The sequence below is a fragment of the Hesperophylax consimilis genome, chromosome 26 (assembly GCF_061612785.1).
Source record: "Hesperophylax consimilis isolate HC1 chromosome 26, BYU_Hcon_1.0, whole genome shotgun sequence".
Classification (NCBI taxonomy): Eukaryota; Metazoa; Arthropoda; class Insecta; order Trichoptera; family Limnephilidae; genus Hesperophylax; species Hesperophylax consimilis.
The window spans coordinates 20,905,798-20,928,377 of NC_142861.1; the positions used below are offsets into that span (position 1 = coordinate 20,905,798).

Genomic DNA, 22,580 nt, shown 5'->3' on the forward strand with positions numbered 1-22,580 from the left:
CAAAATTGTCGCATCTGAGACTCAGAAAACCGAAGAATTATTGTTGAAAAGCCTCTTTATCCTCAACGTGTGACTGTTTGGTGCGGTTTATGGTCCGTTAGAGTCATTGGACCTTTTTTTTAAAAAATGAGACTGGAGCAACAGTTACGGTGAATAGATTGCGCTATCGAGAGATAATTAATGATTTTTCATGTCCGGAATTGGATAGTATTGATCTGGACAACGTTTACTTTCAACAAAACGGCGCTAAGTGCCACAAAAGCAACGAAACCATTGATTTTTTACTGTTGAATATCAAAATTACACCGCTTATTGGAAAACCCAGTATATACATTTACCATATTATTTAATTAATATTATTCTTAAAAATATTAATATGAAAACATATGAGCGGCTTACTTATAAAATTTATATAAAAGATAAAAAAATAATTTAATAAAAAATTCTTATAGAGCGGCTTACTGCGGTTTAAAGCCATTGAATCTTCCTAGATTTTGCAGTGAATCCCATTTTTAGGTTCTATAAATAAGGCCCATTATGACAAGCGATCGCTCAAAACGTTTTACGGCCTTGGCATAATATGTCAAAAATCTCTCCAGTAGTTAAAAAATTGCTTTGTTCACATAATTGTGTACATATATTCAACCAATCGCTCGAGTGGTTAAGAAATGCAAGAGATCTAAAAATAAAACATCAATTACGTGAATAAAATGACCTTACTTAGGAAATACTAGAAAATCCAAAAATAGATACAAAATTAGCAATTAAGAACAACTATGTTGGTCTTGAGTGAGCATGGGCCCAGCGTTCACCCAGGAGTGGCGCTTGGTGCTGGTAGACTGCGTTCACCACTGTTTTGGGGAGGCCATTAGCCGCATCCTGGCTTGTTTTCTGAACACAACATGAGAAGAGTTCCACTATCCCGACTCTATATACATACCACTCAATTAAGGAATGCTTTGATGTCGAAATGGAAGAACAAAAAGGATTATAAAAGGGTGATTTTCGCAAAACTACGAAAACCGTTAAAAATGTGTGGAAGATTAAGTGATGATTTTTCTGATTCTGATCATCGTACTAAAAATGTCTGATTTTAATGTTTTCATTCATAATTATTTATTATAAAAACAGCACATTCTGAAACGGTTCCAACTGGCTACAACGTTATATGACATAGAAACCGCCACTGGCTGGTGAGACAACTGCCATCAACTTTATGATCAAAACCGAATTGAGTGCCAAATAGAACTTCGGTTAAAACTAAAAATATACCCTTTTAGATTATTATACTCCTAAATTCGATATACCTGAGAGCAGCTTTCTGTATTTCTTATTTACCTAATTACACTTCATCTGATTGGATTAATAATATAACCCAATAGAATGTTTTCACATTAATCGGTTACTTATTGGGAGACGAATCACACTTAGCAAGATAAATTCTAATCAAATCCCTTGACTGTACCGACCATTGTCCTGGTTTGTAGCTGAGTTGGTCTCACCCAGGCGTAGTGTGTTCAATTCCTCAGCTGGCTAAGTCCTCCACCACAACACAAGCAACATTTTCCGCTTACTGTGGTGGTAGTAGGAAACTTTCAAATATTATCACATTATTCGCAACCCTGAAATATTTGTCTTTCTTTAAAAAAAAATTATTATAGTTATTATAAATTGTAAAATTCATCTTTTTTCTTTCCTTTTTTTGTAATATTGTATTTTACATATATCTTACAAAACTGAGCACATCTGTTTGATTGTAAGAATCTCTAATTTTTCATAAACATTTATTAACAATAAAATACATAAATTGATTTTGTAATTTTTTTTTACTAAATGTACTCGTATTTTGTTTTCTTGAATGAATAAGTGAAATGAAATCTGAGAAGTGGAAATTATACCACTTCCCGACATCCGATCGAGCTGAAACTCGGAATATAGACTCGTTATCGATGACAATCCATTCGTTTGGTGGAAATTAGACGACATTATAAAAAACTACAGCACTAAATATAAGAAATAAATCTCGCTACCAACCAATTAGGATTTGGCTTAAGCGATAGTGGTGTTTACTCATTTTAGTCAATTCTTGAGGAGGAAGCTTTAATCCTCAGTCCAACCAAAAAAAATGATATATTATCGTCAAAAAACTTTTTTTTCGTTGACATTGATCTGACATTTGCTTTGTTTTTTATCGAAATAGATGTATCTTTTGTAATGTCGTCAGGTAGTGCGTCAAAAATTTCATATTTTTATGTATCTTTTGTAATGTCGTCAGGTAGTGCGTCAAAATTTTTATATTTTTTATGTATCTTTTGTAATTTCGTCAGGTAATGCGTCAAAATTTTTATATTTTTTATGTATCTTTTGAAATGTCGTCAGGTAGTGCGTCAAAAATCTCAAATTTTTAATGACTCTTTATTCTATCTCCGTTTGCATTTTGCGATTTATTACAAATCAACATGAATGTCTAGTAGGCTAGTTGTGGTTCACTGGTTTATTTTTATTCCTTTGTTCAGGATTAAAAATTATTCAATACAAGGATCAAAAATAGCATCTCCAATAACATGCTATGTCCAATATTATGTCCTTTGCGTATAAAACTGTATGCAAAATCCCTAAACTATACTAAAGTGTCTTGCCAGGTAAGTATTTTCCTGTTTGTACTTATTTATATTTTATATTAAATCAAATAAAACACTTTGTTTATTAACCACGACTTTTTTATTATTACATCTACCGGTTTCGCTACATTCGAGCTTTATCAAGATGTGAAATATAACTAAAAACTAAGACAGAGGTCATGCATATTTATAAGAAAGCAGAGGGAGACAGAATATAACATATAAGTGATTTTCACATAAACGACACTACGTAAATCATACAACTATTGAATAGTGATAATATAGTCTATTTAAGGCCTATTATATAGTATATTTACAGTCTATTCACAATCATTTGAAAGTGAGATTTGTTAATACAAATGTTAGAGGGAGCGCGCTTACATTAAAAAACGATAATAATTAAGCGAAAATTGTGAAAATATTTAATAAAACACGACTCGTTTGAAATAGAGCAAAACTCTCTAAACAAATGCTTTAGTTGCATTTAAAGATACACTATGAATTCTTTCATGCCTTTAACATATTAAAAAACGTGTTTTAATAATTTTCGGAGCTTAATTTGCGATTCTTTTCTATCGAGGGAATTTTTTTTTGGATCTTAACATCTTTAAGAGTTAACGAGAAACTTGTTATAATTCGGTAGAAATTAGGTATGCGGGGGGTTAATTCCTGTATCTATCTCGGAAGATTTCCTTTGCAGAACAGAACATCCATAAATCCATTGAAATACTTAAGTATATTACAACGGCTGGAGTGGTGCTCCACAAAAGCTAGAGTAAACCTGGTTTCCAATAAACTAGACGTCTTGTATAGGGATCACCCGTCACCCCTCCTGAATGTTTGCTTCTACAAGCAGGAAACTGTTGTACGAACAACAGATTTCTGTTTAGTCTAGATACATGTAGTATGCATTGTTTTGTTATTATAGTTTAGAGTACAGTAGTTGTTGATTGAGTAGCATTTATGCATTTAGATCTATGATCTAGTCGAGGGTAAAGCTCTCGATCGAATATCGCGGGTTAAAATCGCGGCGTGCGCATGTAATTTAAATTTTATTTAATTGACTATCTGTATCCGGGCACGCGTTTCTATGGCTTTGTCTGTCTGTGCAGATAGAGACACAATAGCGCGTGTTTCTTTTACGTCCAACAAAAGTTAAGTGCTGTTTTTTAGGGGGACATCTAGGTCGGCGAGCTATTCTAGTGCCTCAGGCGTCGCCATGTGAACCTCATTAATCCCGCCGGGGAATGAATGGAGCTGGCATTCGTTGACCAAATGGTGACTATATAATACAGGCATTTAAAAACAAACGCGTATTCAAATGCAACGTTGTGTCAAATTTGAAAGCAATTGGTGAAGTAAAATTAAATTTTTTAACAAACGAATCTCTACATTTTTAATTATATACAGATTTCTGTTGTTTCATAATTGATTCTTTAAAATTGATGTACTTATGGTGTATTTGCAGCATGTTCCATGGTGAAATATGAATACTCTCAGTATCTACCTGGTGTAAGATCACCATCCAGAATTTAAACGTTGCTTGAAATGGCTTTTATAGTTTGGTGACCATAACTGAACTACTTCTACACCTTCATTTTCGCTATTTCCTTCCTCTCCCCAGTAACTTCAGCCTCACAACATACCCCAATTGGGGATGTCGTAGTCTCACTGGCTCCAGACGGTTGGAAGCAGTTGAAACTCTCGGTATTCACATTTTTTTTAGTGTCCCCGGACACGGCTAAAGTAATTTCAAGCCACGTTTCAATTCCGAATGGTGGTTTTACACCAGGACGGTACTGAGATTATCTTCCACTCTGGAGCGTGCCACAAATATACTCAAAATTATTAAATTGAGAAATAACACAAATCGATTAACTTAAATTTACTCGCTCCCGCCCAGATTTGAACACGCGACCTCCGGGTCGCTAATCGAGAGCCTTACTCTTCGAACACGGAGGCCATAAAAAAATTACTACCAACTAGTACCTACTAACCATCTCAAGAATTTAATACAAATTAATAATTTTTCACAGAAAAGCAGCAGAATAAAAACCAAAAAAAAATGGAAGAAGAAATCACCATTGTCATTGGAAGTTCTACAAATCCTTTGCTGAATGGAGACCAAAACTTCAGCCATTTTCTACTCGTAGTTTAAAGAAAGATTGGATATAATAATATTACTACCCCAGACCTCTGAACTAAAACGAGTAATAAGTTTGAGCTCGGATTCGAGAATGCACTTTTATAAGAGAATCGAACTATTTTAACTACTGTCATATAACAGATTTTAGGCGCAAAGATCCTACAGTTGCCAACTTGAGTAGCGGGAATTATCAGGCTAGTTGCTGGGTCAAACGTAACGCGCAAAAGATCCGCTACAGTTCCCCCCACCCCCGGCGACCGAGCTCCTCGTTCCTCCTTCTTACGCGCCGACCTCTGACCTAGCTGGACGTGTGTTCGTTTCGGCGCCCGCGTTCCAATTCGCACCCCTCGGTCGAGAAGCCAAATGTACGACAATGTCGCGCTTTGAACATCGACAGGCTGGCACCGTTTGTTTGAAACACGGCGCACAGTCCTGCAATCAACAGGATACCCCGACAACACCATGCTGTGAGTCTCTTACATTTCCTATTACCCTTGAATGTATCCGCTAATAACCTAAATTCGTCCACGCTGCCTGTCGGTCTCTAGAGAGAGCTGTTAATTATTTCCCAGAGAGAGATTAGGGAACCCTTTGATGATAATTCTAGTTAGGATGTAACAACCTGTATTCTATTGTCATTCACCCATGTAATGTCCATTTTGCCGCTCAAATACAATGTTGATTTATAAAAACCTAACCTCTTTCATTTGGGGATAGCAGTTGTATGGGAGTGTTTTGTGTAGACGGTGGGATATGGATTCTTGAGCCTCGCGCTGACCCCGAACCCTGACTATGAGAGAGACGTCTCATGCCCCCGCTTCTGAGCTGGCCGAGGGAAAGTCAGGGCCCCCCCAGGTCCGACGCGCGACACTGGCGACCAACTTAGGGCAGAATTTTTTTAAACATATCCTTCCCGACTGCACAAAATTGCCTTTACGATTGCCCCCAATTTGAAAACATGTACTATGCAATTTTGTTGCCAAGCGCATTTTCGCCGCGAGAACTTTTGTTTGTTGTCAAGCGCATTTTGCCGCGAAAAAATAACGGTAGGAATCCTCTCGAACGAATAAAAGAGACGCACGAAATTCCCGCCAAAACGCTGTGATAACGAAAGTTTGAACATAATGTTTCTTCAATAACATAGATTCTGTGTTCTTTGTTTAAACAAAACAAACCCACTGTTTTAATTTCGGCATAATTTGCACCGTAATAATAACAGTCAGGATTTAGAACTGTGAAGCCAATTTTTACACCGGAAGTGATTTTTTTTAAAAAAAAGCACAATACACCCAACGGCCCATCGAAGCTGATTTCTAAAAGTATATCAGCTACAACCTGTAAAACACAAATAATTCTTTATCCCGATTAATTATATAGGTACGGTGTTTGTCCATTTTCTTGTTTTTTTTCAGCATTGACTGTTATAAAAGTGATTTTAAGTGAATTGTTTCAAATTAACTTCAGAAGTGCAGTGTTTTTTTTGCAAAGAAGTGCTTTCTCGACGCAATAATAAGAACGTGTGTTCAATCTCACGATTTAGTGCCAGTAAATGAAGCAAATATAAAATCTTTCCATCAAAAGTGTTTTTTTCGCTTCTAAAGTGCTGTTTTCTGTGCCTTTTTCGTGCCTTTCCTCGAGTGCAGTGAATATAAGTGCGAATAGTGCCCACAAAATTAAATAATGCAAATCCTAAAGTGTCCCCCTGGCCAAATTTTCTTCAAAAAGACTTAGAAAAATTTCGGAGTTTTTTTTCCTTTTTTAAACCATTTTTAACAATGAATTCCAATCAAATGGCTACATCTTTGGACATGGGTGTCATTCCCAATGTACACAACTTATCCAAAGTGCACCTACAAGCCGTCTTAAAAGACAGAGGAATATCACCACTAAACAAATCAAAGTCAGCATTGAAAGCATACGCTTTGTTATTCAACAAGAAGTTCATCAGGAAAATAAACCTATCCGTTGCAAGTGAAGACAAGGCACCCAATACCCCAGTTTTGGAAATCCCCGTTTCTAACAAAGAAACCAGGACACATGTTACAGTAAAACAAGACAATGCACCCATCACGGCACAAGAAAAAACATACGATCTCACTCCTTGGAAGATCAAATATAACGGTGTTTCTGATGTACTGGATTTCATTGACCAAATCGAAGAAACGGCCTCAATTAAAAATGTTCCATTTGACGTGCTGCAGAAAAACTTTATAGAACTAATATCTCCAGAATTAATCCCGTGGCACCGAATACAAAAATCAAAATGCAAGGACTGGAATAAACTCAGATCAGCCCTGATCACTAGCTTCGGCAAATCAGAGGCCCAACACAGAATTAAATTATCGTTACTATCCATTAAACAATTAGTAAACGAAACGGTGGCAACATTCATAGAGAGGGCCGAGTCCATCAACATCAAACTTTCCCACCCTGTCCCGGAAGCCGAATTATTACCAGTTATAACTGATGGCCTCCTACAAAGATATGAAAACATTATCACCTCACAGAAAATTGTGTCGTTGGCCCATTTAAACGAAGTTTGCCTCATTTTGGAATCCCACCAAGACAGGAAAAACAACAAAACCACCACGGACAATATCACTGTACCAAGCCGTCCTTCTGGATTAAAACCAGAATTTGACAACAAAAAAGTTTGCTCCTTTTGCAAAAAAGTAGGTCACCTAGCAACCACTTGTTTCAAGCAGGCCAAATTTCTGGAAGCTAAAGAACCCAGAACCTTAAAGAGACATCGCTCCAGGGATCGTTCTCCTCCACGCGACGAACTGCGTGAAATTTTCAAAAAATCAAGAAATAACATGGAAAGGTTGCAAGACCCTCACTTTGTTAAACCTCAAGTGGATTTCTCTAAACCCCCACCGAATTTTCACGCAAGAAAACCAAAAAACTAAATAATAACCTCTCAGGTATTCATTCTGTACCAAGGTCTAAGGAATGGACTGATTGGTTATCACACATTAAATATTTTAACCAGACCTTAAATGTTTCTTCGGTTTGTTGCAAACAAGCTAAAGATGGAAGACCTTATGCCCTTTTCTCCGTTAACAATGTCCCCTTCTCTGGACTACTAGATAGTGGTGCATCTGTTAGCTGCCTTGGCAACAATGCCCACCTGCCTTTTGTTAACAACGGTTTTAAAGTTTTTTCCAAACCTACACTCGTGACAACTGCGGACAATACTCCCCAGACAGTCATCGGTACTCTGCAATTACCAATTAAATGTAACAATAATACAGTTACAATTAACTTTCTAATAGTACCCTCTATATCCCAGAATTTCATCCTTGGCGTTGACTTCTGGAAGGCTTTTAACGTTGCTCCACAAGTATTTAATACTCTTGGCCAAAAACCTCCGGTCGCTCAAGTTGGTGAGATTCGCACTATAATTCCTCACGAAAACCTAAGCACTGACCAGGCTCTCCAATTAAAGGAAATGATCAACAAATTTGAATCAATATCTTTCGAAAAATGCGGACTGGGTTTAACTAATTTGGTAAAACACCACATCAAAACCAACGGCCCACCAATCAAGCAACGCTACTACAATTTAGCCCCCCAAAAATTGAAACTTTTAGAAAATGAACTTGATGAAATGTTGAAAATGGGAGTGGTAGTTCCCAGCAGAAGTGCTTGGACCAACCCAACCCTTTTGGTTTCAAAAAAAGACGGCTCTGCACGCTTTTGCCTCGACAGTAGACGATTGAACTCTTGTACTGAAGCCGACGCGTACCCACTGCCTTTCGTTCACGCAACTTTAGACAAATTACGCAATGCCAAATTCATTTCTTCCATTGACCTAAGCAAAGCTTTCTGGCAAATACCTTTAGATGCGGAATCCTGCGAAAAAACTGCTTTTGTTGTACCTGGTAGGGGAATGTTCCACTTTAAAAGGCTACCTTTTGGTCTAAAAAATAGCCCCGCCGAACTACAGAGGCTGATGGACAAACTATTCGGCCCTGAAGTTGACAACAACCTATTCTGCTACCTTGATGATCTCATCATCGTTAGTGACACCTTCGAAAAACACCTGTTAATGCTGGAAAAAGTTTTTCAACAACTTAAATTTGCTGGTTTAACCATCAATTTAAAGAAGTCTGAATTTTGTAAGTCTCGCCTGCGTTATTTGGGATTCATTGTCGACGAAAAAGGTCTGAGAACAGATCCTACTAAGGTGGAAGCAATGGCAAATTTCCCCCGACCCAAAAACGCGAAAGAAGTCAAAGGTTTCCTTGGACTTACAGGTTACTATAGGAGATTCATTAAAGACTTTTCCACTATTTCGGCCCCATTAAACAAAATTACTGGTATCCGTAAAGGTATCAGCAACTTTCGTTGGTCTACTGAAGCCGAAGAAGCTTTTACGACTTTAAAAAATGCTCTTCAAACAGCCCCTGTCCTGAATTGTCCTAATTTTGAACTACCTTTTACCCTCCATACGGATGCTTCTAACGTAGGGATCGGTGGAGTCCTAACTCAGGAATTCCCCGATGGCGAACACCCGGTAGCCTATTTTTCCCGCACCTTGAATAAACACGAGAAAAATTACGGAATCACCGAAAAAGAGTTACTGGCAGTATTGGATTCTGTTCACCATTTTCGCGGTTACATAGACGGTAGCAAATTTACTGTAGTAACAGACCATAGTAGTTTGAAATGGTTGATCTCTCTAAGTAATCCCTCCGGCAGACTCGCTCGCTGGGCTTCTCGTTTGTCCCAATACACTTTCGATGTCATCCACCGTAAAGGTGCGGACAATATTGTCCCAGATGCCCTGTCAAGAATTGAACTTGCCACATTAAACATCGATACAATTGCCTCTACCTCATCCACAAAAGATGAATGGTATCTCAAAATCTATGAAGGATGCAAAAACAATCAACAAAAGTTTCCCAATTTTATTATAAAAGAAGGACAACTATATCGCAATTGTAAGGCCCCACTGTCCATCCTTGAAGATTACTCTTGGAAACTCGTTGTGCCCCTCGAAAAGAGAAAACAAGTAATCATCAACAATCATAGTGCCCCCGACTCTATACACCCAGGAACCTTCAAGACGTATAAAAAGATTTCCTTGAAGTATTACTGGCCTGGTCTTTTCAAGCAAGTTCGCAACTACATCTCCAAATGTGAAACATGTAAAGCTTACAAACATAGTACGGCACCCCCTGCCGGCCTAATGGGAAAACCCAAACGTGCTGATAGACCCCTCCAATCGTTATCTATGGACCTCGTCGGACCTTTTCCCAGGAGTTATTCTGGACACATGCATATACTCAGCATTGTGGATATCTTTACCAAATTTTGTTGGATCTTCCCCTTAAAAAGAGCCAACGCCGCCGCCATTGTCAAACTTGTGGAAAAACACATTTTCATACCCTACGGAACACCCAAAACCGTAATAGTTGACAACGGAAAACAGTTTATAGCACAAGAATTTAAAGATTTCCTTGCTAAATACGGGATTAAAGATATTTATTATAATACCTTGTACACTCCCCAAAATAACACTGTCGAAAGGTATAACCAGACTATTAACACAGCTCTGGCCATTTTGGTTGACAAAGACCAACGTAATTGGTGTAAGAATTTAGATAAAATTCAAGCTGCCATGAATAACACTGTTAACCTATCCACTGGTTACACCCCCTTCTTTTTAAAACACGGTATGGAACAGGTGGTACATGGTTCATTGCACTGGAACACGAATTTCCCCACGTCAACCACCTCCACAAGCAATCCTGCCGTTGATTACGCTCATCGTTTGGAAGAACTTACTGCCATTTATAGTGAAGTTACTGATGCCCTATTGCTGGCCCACCAAAAAAGTGCGGACAGATATAACCTACGTAGGAAACACATCACTTTTAATGTAGGCGATGTTGTCTGGAGAAGGAATAACACCCTCTCTCAAGGAGCCCTGTACTTCTCTGCCAAGCTGGCACCCCGTTTTGTCAAAGCCAAGGTTGTAAGAAAAATATCGGACTTAGTTTACTACCTGTCCGACTCCTCTGGCAAACATACTGGTAATTACCATATTAAGGACATTGTAAAGTCTGGAAGTGAGGAGACAGTTGAAACTGCCCCACCACCCCAGCAACTTTAAACTAACCCATTGTGTATTATCACAAACTATTGTAAGCTTATGAAGTCTTACCATAATTAGGCGTGTAAAGTGTCAACTACATGTCAACCTATTCGTCAAAAACGAGTTTAACCTACCTTTGTAAATAAATGTATATTAACATATTATGACCATGAAATATTATTCCTGTAATAACGTTCTTTCCCTCACGACAATCGTTTTCTCCCTTTTTACGTTTTATTTTCTCACCTGTTCTGAAACTGATCATTTTAGAATAGAGACACGTTTTCGAGTTACAATCGCCGGGAAGTCGCGAACCCGCTTTTGCTTCTCAACTTCTACACTATGCAATGTTTATGTCATGTCACCCCATTTTCGTTTCATTTTGTTCCCTTCGTCGTGTTAGAAAGAACCACCCCACTTTTGTTTTTGTTCCTTGTAAAATAACGATTGGTAATCACTCATAAGAGTGCCATCCAAAAGAGTTCGGATTTTGTAAATTCCAAAGTGTTAAATACCGACCCCTTTTTTTAAAAAAAAGAAAACCTGTCAAGTACAGCCATTAATTCTTTCTTGTCCAATTCAACGTTACCTTGAGTATGTAAAACCCTATAGTGGTCTCAAAGGCAAGAACCAAGTAGCAATTAATCACATAATTGTCTTCTTTGTATGTGTATAATTTTTTCATTTTTTTCAATTTTTTCCTTTCAAAAATTGATGGCGTCCTACCCAAGCTCACATTTACCAAAAATCGGATTTTGACACATCCATTTTGGGAAATTGTATTTATAAAAGAAAACCAAATGTCGGTCCTATAAAACCACATACCATAACTGGATTCGCTTCAACTAAAAGTATGTAAAACCCATTAAGGTCTTTTATTGTATGACGAGATCTCGATTTCTTTTCTCTACTGTTACGTCACGTATGTCTCGTACCTCACGTTTCAACCCTACGGGACAGGTTAGTAAAACCTTACGGTTATCCTGATCTTCGAACGCAAATAATTATATCACAACGTAAATCAACAGGACTTTGTTCGATCATCGTTGCATAATATAAACACCCAACCTTTGTCTCACCATTTAACCAAGTGTTTGCAACCCAATTGCACGCTACAATGAACAGTATGTAAAGCCATTATGGGCCTGTTCTCACCCATCGCACGATGTAAGTAGAAATACCTCCTACCATCATCTTGCACCTTGTAACAAATGAAGTAACATTGAAATTGTTTATCTTCTCTATTGTTCCATCGTACGCCTCTCCAGGCTACGGAGTTAGTCAATCTAACAAATCTTTGCAAACAGTATCAAATGATACTGCTAGCTTTTGTTGAATTATATTTAAATGTAAAATTTGTCACGCGATAGGAGAGATCCTTAAAAAATCCACCACTACACGAGAAGTTCGTTACAATTACTTAATACTTATAACCATGTGTTATAATTTGGTCGTGTGACATTAATTTGCCATGAGTACCGCCTTTGTGTATAATTTGGTCGTGTGACATTAACTTGCCATGAGTACCGCCTTTGTGTATAATTTGGTCGTGTGACATTAACTTGCCATGAGTACCGCCTTTGTGTATAATTTGGTCGTGTGACATTAATTTGCCATGAGTACCGCCTTTGTGTATAATTTGGTCGTGTGACATTAATTTGCCATGAGTACCGCCCTTGTGTATAATCTGGTCGTGTGTCATTAACATGTCATGAGAACCGCTTTTGTGTATAATTGTGTACAACCCTGTACACGAGACGTGGAGACGTAATAATAATACTTACCGTGATTCGTGTGAACGACATAATATCGACATCGTCATCTCCTTTAAGGAACTGTTTTTACACTCTTTGACTTCTGTCTATAATTGAGTTGTACCTTGCATATACTGCATACTCGTACACTATACGTGAAGACGTCACAATACTCACCATGAATCGTGCGAACGAAATAATATCAAACCTTTATATGTGAACTACGTAAGTATTTCACAGAAACCTCTTTGTTCAACGCCAATGCCCGTGGACTTCCTGTTTTTGCTGCTTTCCAAAAAGAAAAGAAGCCCAGGAATATCTACTATCCCAAAAGGACTAGTTTTTAGCTTCACTGTCAATTATGGGGCATAGTGCCGCAGGAGTTAATCGATGGGCACAAAACCACTAAACTCGTCGTCTGGGAAACGAATAAGAAGAATCCCAGGTTTGTGAAATTGGAACTAGGGTCTGTCTTTTCTCACAATCATGTAGAAGTTTAAAACGACCCCTAATCTTTTGCCAAATACACGCAAAAGATTAGCCTCTTTAGTACAATGTGTATTCAAATGCTGTTTAAAATTAATCCACTTTATTAAAATGTAAAGAGTCAGGAAATCTGCTGGTTGAATATGTTTCACTCTCACATAGAGGTTGAATTGGAAATTAGTCCAGTCTCTAGCAAATTTCGTAACTCAATTCCCGTCCTTTTTCCTCCCCCTCCCTACCCCCATGCCCTCAGGCATATGTATGAAGTGGAAAATCTGTTGTCGACCATATTTCGCCCTCACTTCGAGTTCGAATCGGTAATTGTTCCGGTCACCAACAGGCTTCCTACCTCACCTTTCACGTATGTTGTCATTTTTTTTCTCTCCTCAACGAAACACATTCATGAATTTTGAATATGTATGATACGCACTTGGCGTATCGTCTGTCTTTTCTGACAACCTTTATTCATGAATTAGTTTCCCTGCTGTTGCCGTGACTCGTTCACGAATTTTTTTGTCTTGTTCTTTGAAATCCTACGAAAATGTTACCACCTGTATGTTAACATAGGCCAAAGAAGGCCGGTTGTTTTTTCAACCAAGACAGTTTGTCATTCGGCAAACGCCAAGTCATCCTAATAAAGGATAATGTTTATGTAATCAAAACTAGTTAGGAATCTCTCTACCTCTCTCTCACACTCTTCGTCACTCTCTGGACCGGCAGTTAAACCTCGTTTGTTTATTTTTTCTGGACACATTTTGTTTCTCTCCAAACTTTTCTTCATTGGTCCCTAGGCAGGTAAACTTCAAGAAATTTGCTTTAATAATAATTCCCCCCGGATTTAAAAAGAAGCCCAGGCGGATGCCATCTCCAGCAGCCAAGCTGAGCCTCACCTCCTAGCAGCCTGCGCTGTGGTTACAAAGGCCCCTCGACTACTACTCGCTACACACTTGTTCCATCTTGTTCCATCTTGTTCCTGAAAGCACAGACAATACCACTCATATGTATGACGTTTGTCACACCACTGCAAGCCGAGTTGTCCCACTATACTTTATGACACTCTGAACTACCTTTCGGACACGCTAGTCCCGGAGTTCAAATTTCTTGCCCTCAATGCCAATGCCAGTTATACCGTCTCTTGCTCTGTCATGCAGTGACACATACCAGGTCATGGGTGAAACATAATTACCCTTTGCCCCTCCAGTAAACACAAACTGCGCATCTCTAAAAAGTTATCCTGAGCTACATTATGCTCCGATAACCAACACATACGATCCGTGCCCACCATAATAGCACATAGGACTCGTACTGGCATAACTACGGAACCTGGACTACTCTCTCCAATGACCACTGTAACCATAGCCGCAGCCCCGCAAACCACAGCCTCACTTCACAAACATCAACGCCCACAACGAAGCAAAGTGTTTTTTTTCCAAGGCCTAAGTGTACTCCTGAGTGTTATCTCAATGGGTCAGATTACAGTGATAATGTAATCTTTTAGAGTCAGTGAAATCTCGTTTCCTTCGCAACTCTTCGAAACCAAAAAACCAACGCAACGCAAACTTAGCTTCCAGACCAATGAAACCCTAGAATCACACCTTAACATTCCGTCTTTTGTTTTTTTTCAATTGTATAATGTTGTCTATTGTTTTTTCAATTGCATAACCATGCCCTTTTGTCTTTCAATTGTATAATGTTGTCTTTTGTCTTTCAATTGCATAACCATGTCTTTTGTTTTCTAATTGCATAATTTTACTTGTTGTTTCCACACCTGCTCTCTCCCCAAAATTATTTGCTCCAAACATGCTATGTACCCTTCCTCATTTCTCCCCACAAATATTGTTACCTAGCCTATGGCATAAGCTAGTCATTATGTTTTAGCTAGGCATCTCTCTGGCCATCCAAGTCCCTCAAACTAAGGGCAACTCTTGTTTTGTCAAAAAAACCCCAAGGGAGGCACATAGAGGATCTTTTAACCCTGATGCTCCATTACCACGTCGCCCTTTTTACGAGCGCGGGGGGAGGTGTCATATAACAGATTTTAGGCGCAAAGATCCTACAGTTGCCAACTTGAGTAGCGGGAATTATCAGGCTAGTTGCTGGGTCAAACGTAACGCGCAAAAGATCCGCTACAGTTCCCCCCACCCCCGGCGACCGAGCTCCTCGTTCCTCCTTCTTACGCGCCGACCTCTGACCTAGCTGGACGTGTGTTCGTTTCGGCGCCCGCGTTCCAATTCGCACCCCTCGGTCGAGAAGCCAAATGTACGACAATGTCGCGCTTTGAACATCGACAGGCTGGCACCGTTTGTTTGAAACACGGCGCACAGTCCTGCAATCAACAGGATACCCCGACAACACCATGCTGTGAGTCTCTTACATTTCCTATTACCCTTGAATGTATCCGCTAATAACCTAAATTCGTCCACGCTGCCTGTCGGTCTCTAGAGAGAGCTGTTAATTATTTCCCAGAGAGAGATTAGGGAACCCTTTGATGATAATTCTAGTTAGGATGTAACAACCTGTATTCTATTGTCATTCACCCATGTAATGTCCATTTTGCCGCTCAAATACAATGTTGATTTATAAAAACCTAACCTCTTTCATTTGGGGATAGCAGTTGTATGGGAGTGTTTTGTGTAGACGGTGGGATATGGATTCTTGAGCCTCGCGCTGACCCCGAACCCTGACTATGAGAGAGACGTCTCATGCCCCCGCTTCTGAGCTGGCCGAGGGAAAGTCAGGGCCCCCCCAGGTCCGACGCGCGACACTACCTAGGATGATGCAGCAGGAATACTAAACTTTGAGCCAACTTGTGAACTTTAAACTAGTTACTACTTTAAACGAAAAAGGAAGAATTTCAGTTGTTAGAAGTGTTAGCAAACAGTCAGCAACAACTAATAAACGCCAGAACTTTAACAGCTTAGCTTTAATTAGGAAGAAAAATTATTTTAAGCTCTGAGCATTTAAAAAAGTTTGTCTTTGAAGTAGTGAAATAAATTTTCAAGACTTGTAAACCTGTAACGAGTATTTGAGAGTCTTATTGGTCTAAAGTTTAAATGTGTTTTGTTGTTCTTGAAAGCGAATAGATTGACTCAAAATACTTATTTTAAGACAATATTAGCAATTTTTAAATGAATATTTGAAAAAGAGAAATCAGAAAAAAAGATAGGTCACATCTAGGACTTGAACTTTATATATTTTGTTTGAAAAATGTTTAGTAATAATCACTTTAATGATAAACAGGGGCATGAACGTAAAATATTATAAAACGTCGATTCTGAACTTCACTCACTTTGACGTCATAGCTACCGTCTGAGATAAGATTGATGATAAGTTTCACAACTCTGTTACGTCACCTGATTCAAAATCTCTTTACGCCACTTCTTTATTCGGTCTTTTTTGAGTCTCAATCGTAAACATTACGTTGATTTTCTCCCTTTTGTCAACAGGGAAAAACCCACGTCACTCTCAGCGCCTACTTCACCAGGCAAAACAGTATCATCCTCAACGTGCTGCCCGCCCCAATGTACCTGCCCTTACTTCGGTGACAAACCCGCCCCTCCTCCTGCTAGACCAACCTTGGTAGTCCGCTGGGAGGGAGGAGCAGCCAGGACCCGAACTCAACCAGCAAACAGCTCTGCCAACCACGGTCCTCACCCTCAGCCGACCACAACCCAACAGCAGAGGACTGCTAGCTTGCTGTCGAGGACAAGCTCGAGGCATGGAAGGATCATCAGACTAGAGCAAAAGGCTACTAAAGTTTTGGGGGTGGTGTTTTTTACGTTCGTGATACTCTGGACTCCGTTTTTTGTGCTGAATCTGGTGCCGAGCATCTGCGAGGAGTGTGAGAGGAGAGTTAGTCATTGGGTAAGATAAACAAATCACTGTTATTGTGATTTTTTTTACATTTAGAAGGAAACAATAAGAGCGAAGGAAACATTGTGTATGTATATGAATTCATATTTTCTTGACATTTTACTAAAGTATTGCGTATGAGTGTGCGTTTATTTTCAAGTGGAAAATTCTTCTTGGGAGATAAAATAAATGATTAAATTAATGAGACCGGAAAAGTAACGAACAAAGGTGGGTGGAAATGAAGCATTTTGCTGGATGGAAGAGAAAACCCTTAATTTTAGCTTTAAAAATTGCGTTTGAGAGACTACTTCGTACATCAGAAGACAGGTCGTTACCAATAACTAATAAAGCTAATTCTTAAACTCAAGAATGATTTAGGGTAATAGGTCTAAGCTATCCCATCATAAATAATGTAATCCTAGCGGAAATAATATCCATTTTTATTTCTTTCAACAACTCTTTCACCCTTCGAGGACTCAAACGTTTATTTTTTTGTGAGCACGCTATGTTAAAAAGATCTTTTTTATTTTTATTTTTTTCTTTCAGTTTTAAGCTTAAACGCATCTTAGATTCAATTTACTCAATCCAGTTTTTTTCAGGTTTTCGACTTCGTCACCTGGCTGGGCTACGCTAGCTCCATGGTCAACCCCATTTTCTACACCATCTTCAACAAGGTGTTCCGGCAGGCCTTCCGACGGGTCTTGCTCTGCCGCTACTGCCGAAGGGCCCGCTGGGTCCCCACTAACAGATAGCGCTTGCAACACGGGGGTCCTCGCCACGGACCCACAACCATGCCCTTCGCCCTCTGAGATATGTCCAAGGCCTGTCCTCCTAGCCGGGGACAGGTCTTGCAAGCTACTTCAGTGGTACTCTAAGTACATTACCAAATGTAAGTGTGCTATCAGTAATTTGTTTGAAAAGAGACAAAGCTACTTTAGTGGTACTATAAGGACTGTATCAAATATGAGTGTGGCATCAATGGAGTGTGCAAAAATGACGTGTCCAAGACCTGCAGCTTGTATGATCTTTCTAGCTAAAGTAGCTACTTCAGTGATACTGGAAAGACTTTACCGAAGATAAGTGTGCGATCAGTTATATGTGCGAAAAGATACAAAGGTACTTCAGTGGTACTCTAAGGACTTTACCATTTAAGTGTGCCATTAGCAAAGTATATGTAGAGAGCATGTCCGAGAACTGCCGCTTGGCTGGTGTGCTAGCTACAGTAGATAATTGAGTGGTATTACTAGGATTTTACCAAATATACGAGTAAATATGCCATCAGTTAAGTGTGTAAAGACAAGTCCGAGACCGGCAGTCTTGGCAGACCTTAACTTCGGTGGCACTCTAAGGATATAGTATACCATCAGTAAAGTGCACGTAAACTCCAATTATGTTCGACTTATAATGTTAAATTAGAGTGGGGTCATGAGTCATAATCATCAGCAGGCAACGACTAAATGGGACGAAGAAAGTTGAATAGAAACCTAGATCCTTGAACAATGGCAGAACTTACAAACTAGATCTATGGTTGTAAGAATTTTGAAGTTTTATTTTAGATAAATTTACGTTCACTCGTTGAATGGTATTTAAACTGTGGTATAGTTGTTAGTTTCTCATGACGGCTCTCGTGAATAACTAGAGAATGTCTTGCAATCTACGTATGTTTTACTTTAAAAATTTTAGCAGTGTTATTATAAAATGTGTGAAAATGGTAAAGTTTTCTTTTATCTATCGTCAATTATATAAGTGACGACTAAATAAGTTGACGTAGGGTATAGACGCTCACTAATAAAGAATTTTAAAATTTTACGGAACTGAACAACCATTTTCGATTTATTGATGGTTGTTGATCAGTAGTGTAAAATTTAAAATACGTTTACTAGTGAGGGAGTTAATAGTGTATTATGATGATTAAATTTATGTTATTTCGAGTAACGTTAGTTATTGTGGTGTATTATTTATAAGTATGATTGTGACAAAGTGACAATGATATAAACAGTACTTGTGGAGATAAAACTGTTTGATTTGTAAAATGTTTGTTCACCATTGTTTACTTGATGATTGCGGTGAAATAGTTGATGTAACAAGTTCATTTTAGCTGGACCAAATTTACTTAGATTGAAGTGTATCATTCCTGCATAACTGGGCATTCTTTTCCACTGAGTTTTCAAACTCACTTTTGTTGCGCCAATTTTTTTTGTTGTAATGATTTTTTTTTATTTGCTAATTTGAAATGTGACCCACGGCGGGACTACCCGGACTATATTATGTTAGACACCCTCGTCTAACACAACAATACGAGAGTGAATAAGGTAGCATTCGATTTCTCTCGCCTCAGGAAAATACTCAAAAAGAGTAGGTATAGTCACAAGCGATGCTTTCACTAGATAACACCTTAAAAAATATACATGTACACCGTGTTTCACGCTTTTATCGCAAAAAAATCGGGGTTGACAAACTAAGAAAAAAAGTCCAATTATTTTTTTTAAAAGCATAAAAGCTGTCTAGTGTAATCGTAGCTTTACTTTTACGTGTATGTTTCGAAAAACATCTGAGAGGCGTTAAGTTCATGCCTAGTAATAGAGTTTATTATTTTTTTTTTTCGGAATAACTTTATTGAGTAATACCTTAAATTTTAATATTTAATTATTGAAGACAAGTGATTTCTAAACGAAAATCTGAAACAGAAAAATCAGAAAACCATATCCTTTTCTGATTTTTCTGTTTTAGATTTTCTTTTTGAAATCGCTAATATTTTCTTCAATAATTATAGTTTATTCAATTGGAAACATTTTCCAATTATCGTTTAAATGATGAAAAAAAATTATAAATTCAAAATCGAAGTAATTTGTAGAACAACTGACCGTGCGTAGAGAAATGTTTATTACTATAAAGATGTTGTTCGTAGGAGTAGGTAGGTGTGTATTCGTAAAGACTTGATGATAGAAAGCATCCTTATCAAATCCTGCAATTTTCCTGCCTACCCAATGTACCCATGTCAAAATAAAAATAAATTAAAAATGTCACCATGACCGGAATTATTATAATTTCATTGGTAAATTAGAAGTATTTTTTTAAATAAAATATGATTTTGTAATCTGAGACTCACTGGGTGCTTTACCCGTACTGAGAATCGTAGCACGAAGAAGAAAATGTAAAAACCTACCATTAACTTATAGCGTAAATTAATACCACAGACAGGAAGGATTGATGTGTGATATAAATGAGACCGTGAAACATCATTTTGTGAATTTAGCATCTTGAAGCTGGCATATTGTGTGGCCCCAACTGCGACGGGTGAGACATTTTTATTCTATATTCCAATATGAGCTTATCTTATGTTCAAGAAGAACAGATTATAAATATTGAATAATGCTGTCCATGGCGTTTAGCGGAAGCGTAGAAATTAATTTTCCAATATAATATAATTGAAGTTGGACTTTCGAGTGTTTTGCAAAGGGCTCATCCCAGCAGCACCTTCCAAAAACCAACTTATTCAGTGGAGTCGCAGTTTCACGACACCAGGTGTATTTATACGAACGTCTTGTTAATCGCACAAAAATATGAATTTTCTTAATTTTTTTTTTTTTTTAATTTGGGCACTTAGTTTATCATGAATAATCACTGTCCTCGAAGTTTTGCGGAATGAGCGTAAAGCACTGTGTTTATCTAATATATCTTGAGTTATTTAAAAAAAATCAAAGCCACGACAGCCTAAACCAGCTAACGTTAGACATACGTCAAATGTTGTCATTAAGTACTTGCAATCCTCTCTTACGTTAGGCATACGTCGAATGTTGTCATTGAGTACTTGCAATCCTCTCTTACGTTAGGCATACGTCGAATGTTTTCATTAAGTACTTGCAATCCTCTCTTACGTTAGGCATACGTCGAATGTTGTCATTAAGTACTTGCAATCCTCTCTTACGTTAGGCATACGTCGAATGTTGTCATTGAGTACTTGCAATCCTCTCTTACGTTAGGCATACGTCGAATGTTGTCATTGAGTACTTGCAATCCTCTCTTACGTTAGGCATACGTCGAATGTTGTCATTGAGTACTTGCAATCCTCTCTTACGTTAGGCATACGTCAAATGTTGTCATTGAGTACTTGCAATCCTCTCTTACGCGAAGCTGTCATACAACTAACTGTTACTTACTCTTCCTCTTTCTTATAACCGAAGCTAGCACTCATGCAATAATCGGACATTTATGTATTATATTTAAGTACATACATAACCTGAACACAAATCAAATAGGAATCATAAAGACCATACTGATATTACTCATAAGAACGCCTTCGATTGAATTTTTCAATAGTTTTGATGTACCAAATTTACAACAAATATATTCTAAAAATATACCATTGAAACTATTCAAATATACTGAATCCTCTAAAATATTGGGTATTCATCAGACTAGGTCAAATCACAATGGCTAAAAAAATATTCCAGGTCAAAAAACCACATTCGTAAAAAAAATATATATTTATTTTGCGATGAAACTCCACAACATCCTTCCCCCTGATATAAAGCAAAAAGAAGAATTATAAGAAAATATAAAGAATTTGATCGATTACAAATCTGGCTAAAAGAGATTAATAAAATAAACGACATAGAAAACTAATAAAACAGAAATGAATAACTTTAGTCCGCCTCAGCACAGGTCACCCTAGTGAGGAGGACTAAGAAATACAATTTAATATACATATATTTAATATCATATTATGTATGTACAGTGTTTAAATAGTATTTTTACCGCCAATTGACCTCCCACCTCCAACTAAAACTACAGAATCCGCTCTACACGTACCGTTTATCCCGGAACACGTTTCAATGATATATTTTTACGCAATAGGGCCTCTAATTGCACAGCTCTATAATATCAGTATACAATACATTTATAATTTAACAAGACTTTAAAAATACCCGTAGTGAATAACGATAAATTATTCAAATTGAAAATTTAAGTAATAGCTTTTAACCCGTATTTGCTGAATTTCATTGCAAAATGGATGGCTTGATTTGTGATCAATTCATGCGAATTATTTTGTGATCCGAATTTCGATAATCGTTTATTATTTTACGAGTTGTTTGTTGAAGATAAACACAGCGCAAATATTAATTTGGTTCAAAATTTGTGCTGCATCAGTTGGGTTTAACGAGATGCAAACTGATTTTAACATTTAGTAAAATCGTTTTGTTAATACCTATGGAGTAGTATTATTAAATTCAGAACACAAATAAACATAAATAAACATTTTTAAAATAAAGTAAGAGAGTATTCCAAACAATAACACCGATAAGAATAACTAACTTACCATCAATCCAATTCCCTGCAGGAGTAGCTAGAGAAGACATACCGCTAACAATTCTTATATTTTACAGATAAAACTAGATTATACTATTGTTAAAACTAGATTATACTATTGTTAAAACTAGATTATACTATAGTTAAAACTAGATTATACTTACTAGTTAATACTAGAAAGACCATAGCCATCATTTTGACGGCTGCTCGAAGTAATGTGATGATATTTTGCGTAAAGTCAATGTCACGGTTAGGTTAGATTAAGCTTAGTTCGTTTACAACCTTTTTCCTCCGAGTTTACAACATAC

General features: G+C 37.8%; 1 protein-coding gene across 1 annotated transcript in view; it reads left to right on the forward strand.

Annotated features, from left to right (window-relative positions):
* 5-HT2B (5-hydroxytryptamine receptor 2B) overlaps positions 1-17,714 on the forward strand; it is a 332,239-nt gene extending 314,525 nt beyond the window's left edge. The window contains exons 7-8 of the mRNA XM_089647667.1: positions 16,557-16,974; positions 17,562-17,714. Of these exons, the coding sequence (XP_089503793.1) occupies positions 16,557-16,974; positions 17,562-17,714 (571 nt within the window). The remainder of the gene's footprint in view (positions 1-16,556; positions 16,975-17,561) is intronic.
* Positions 17,715-22,580: the final 4,866 nt, after the last annotated feature.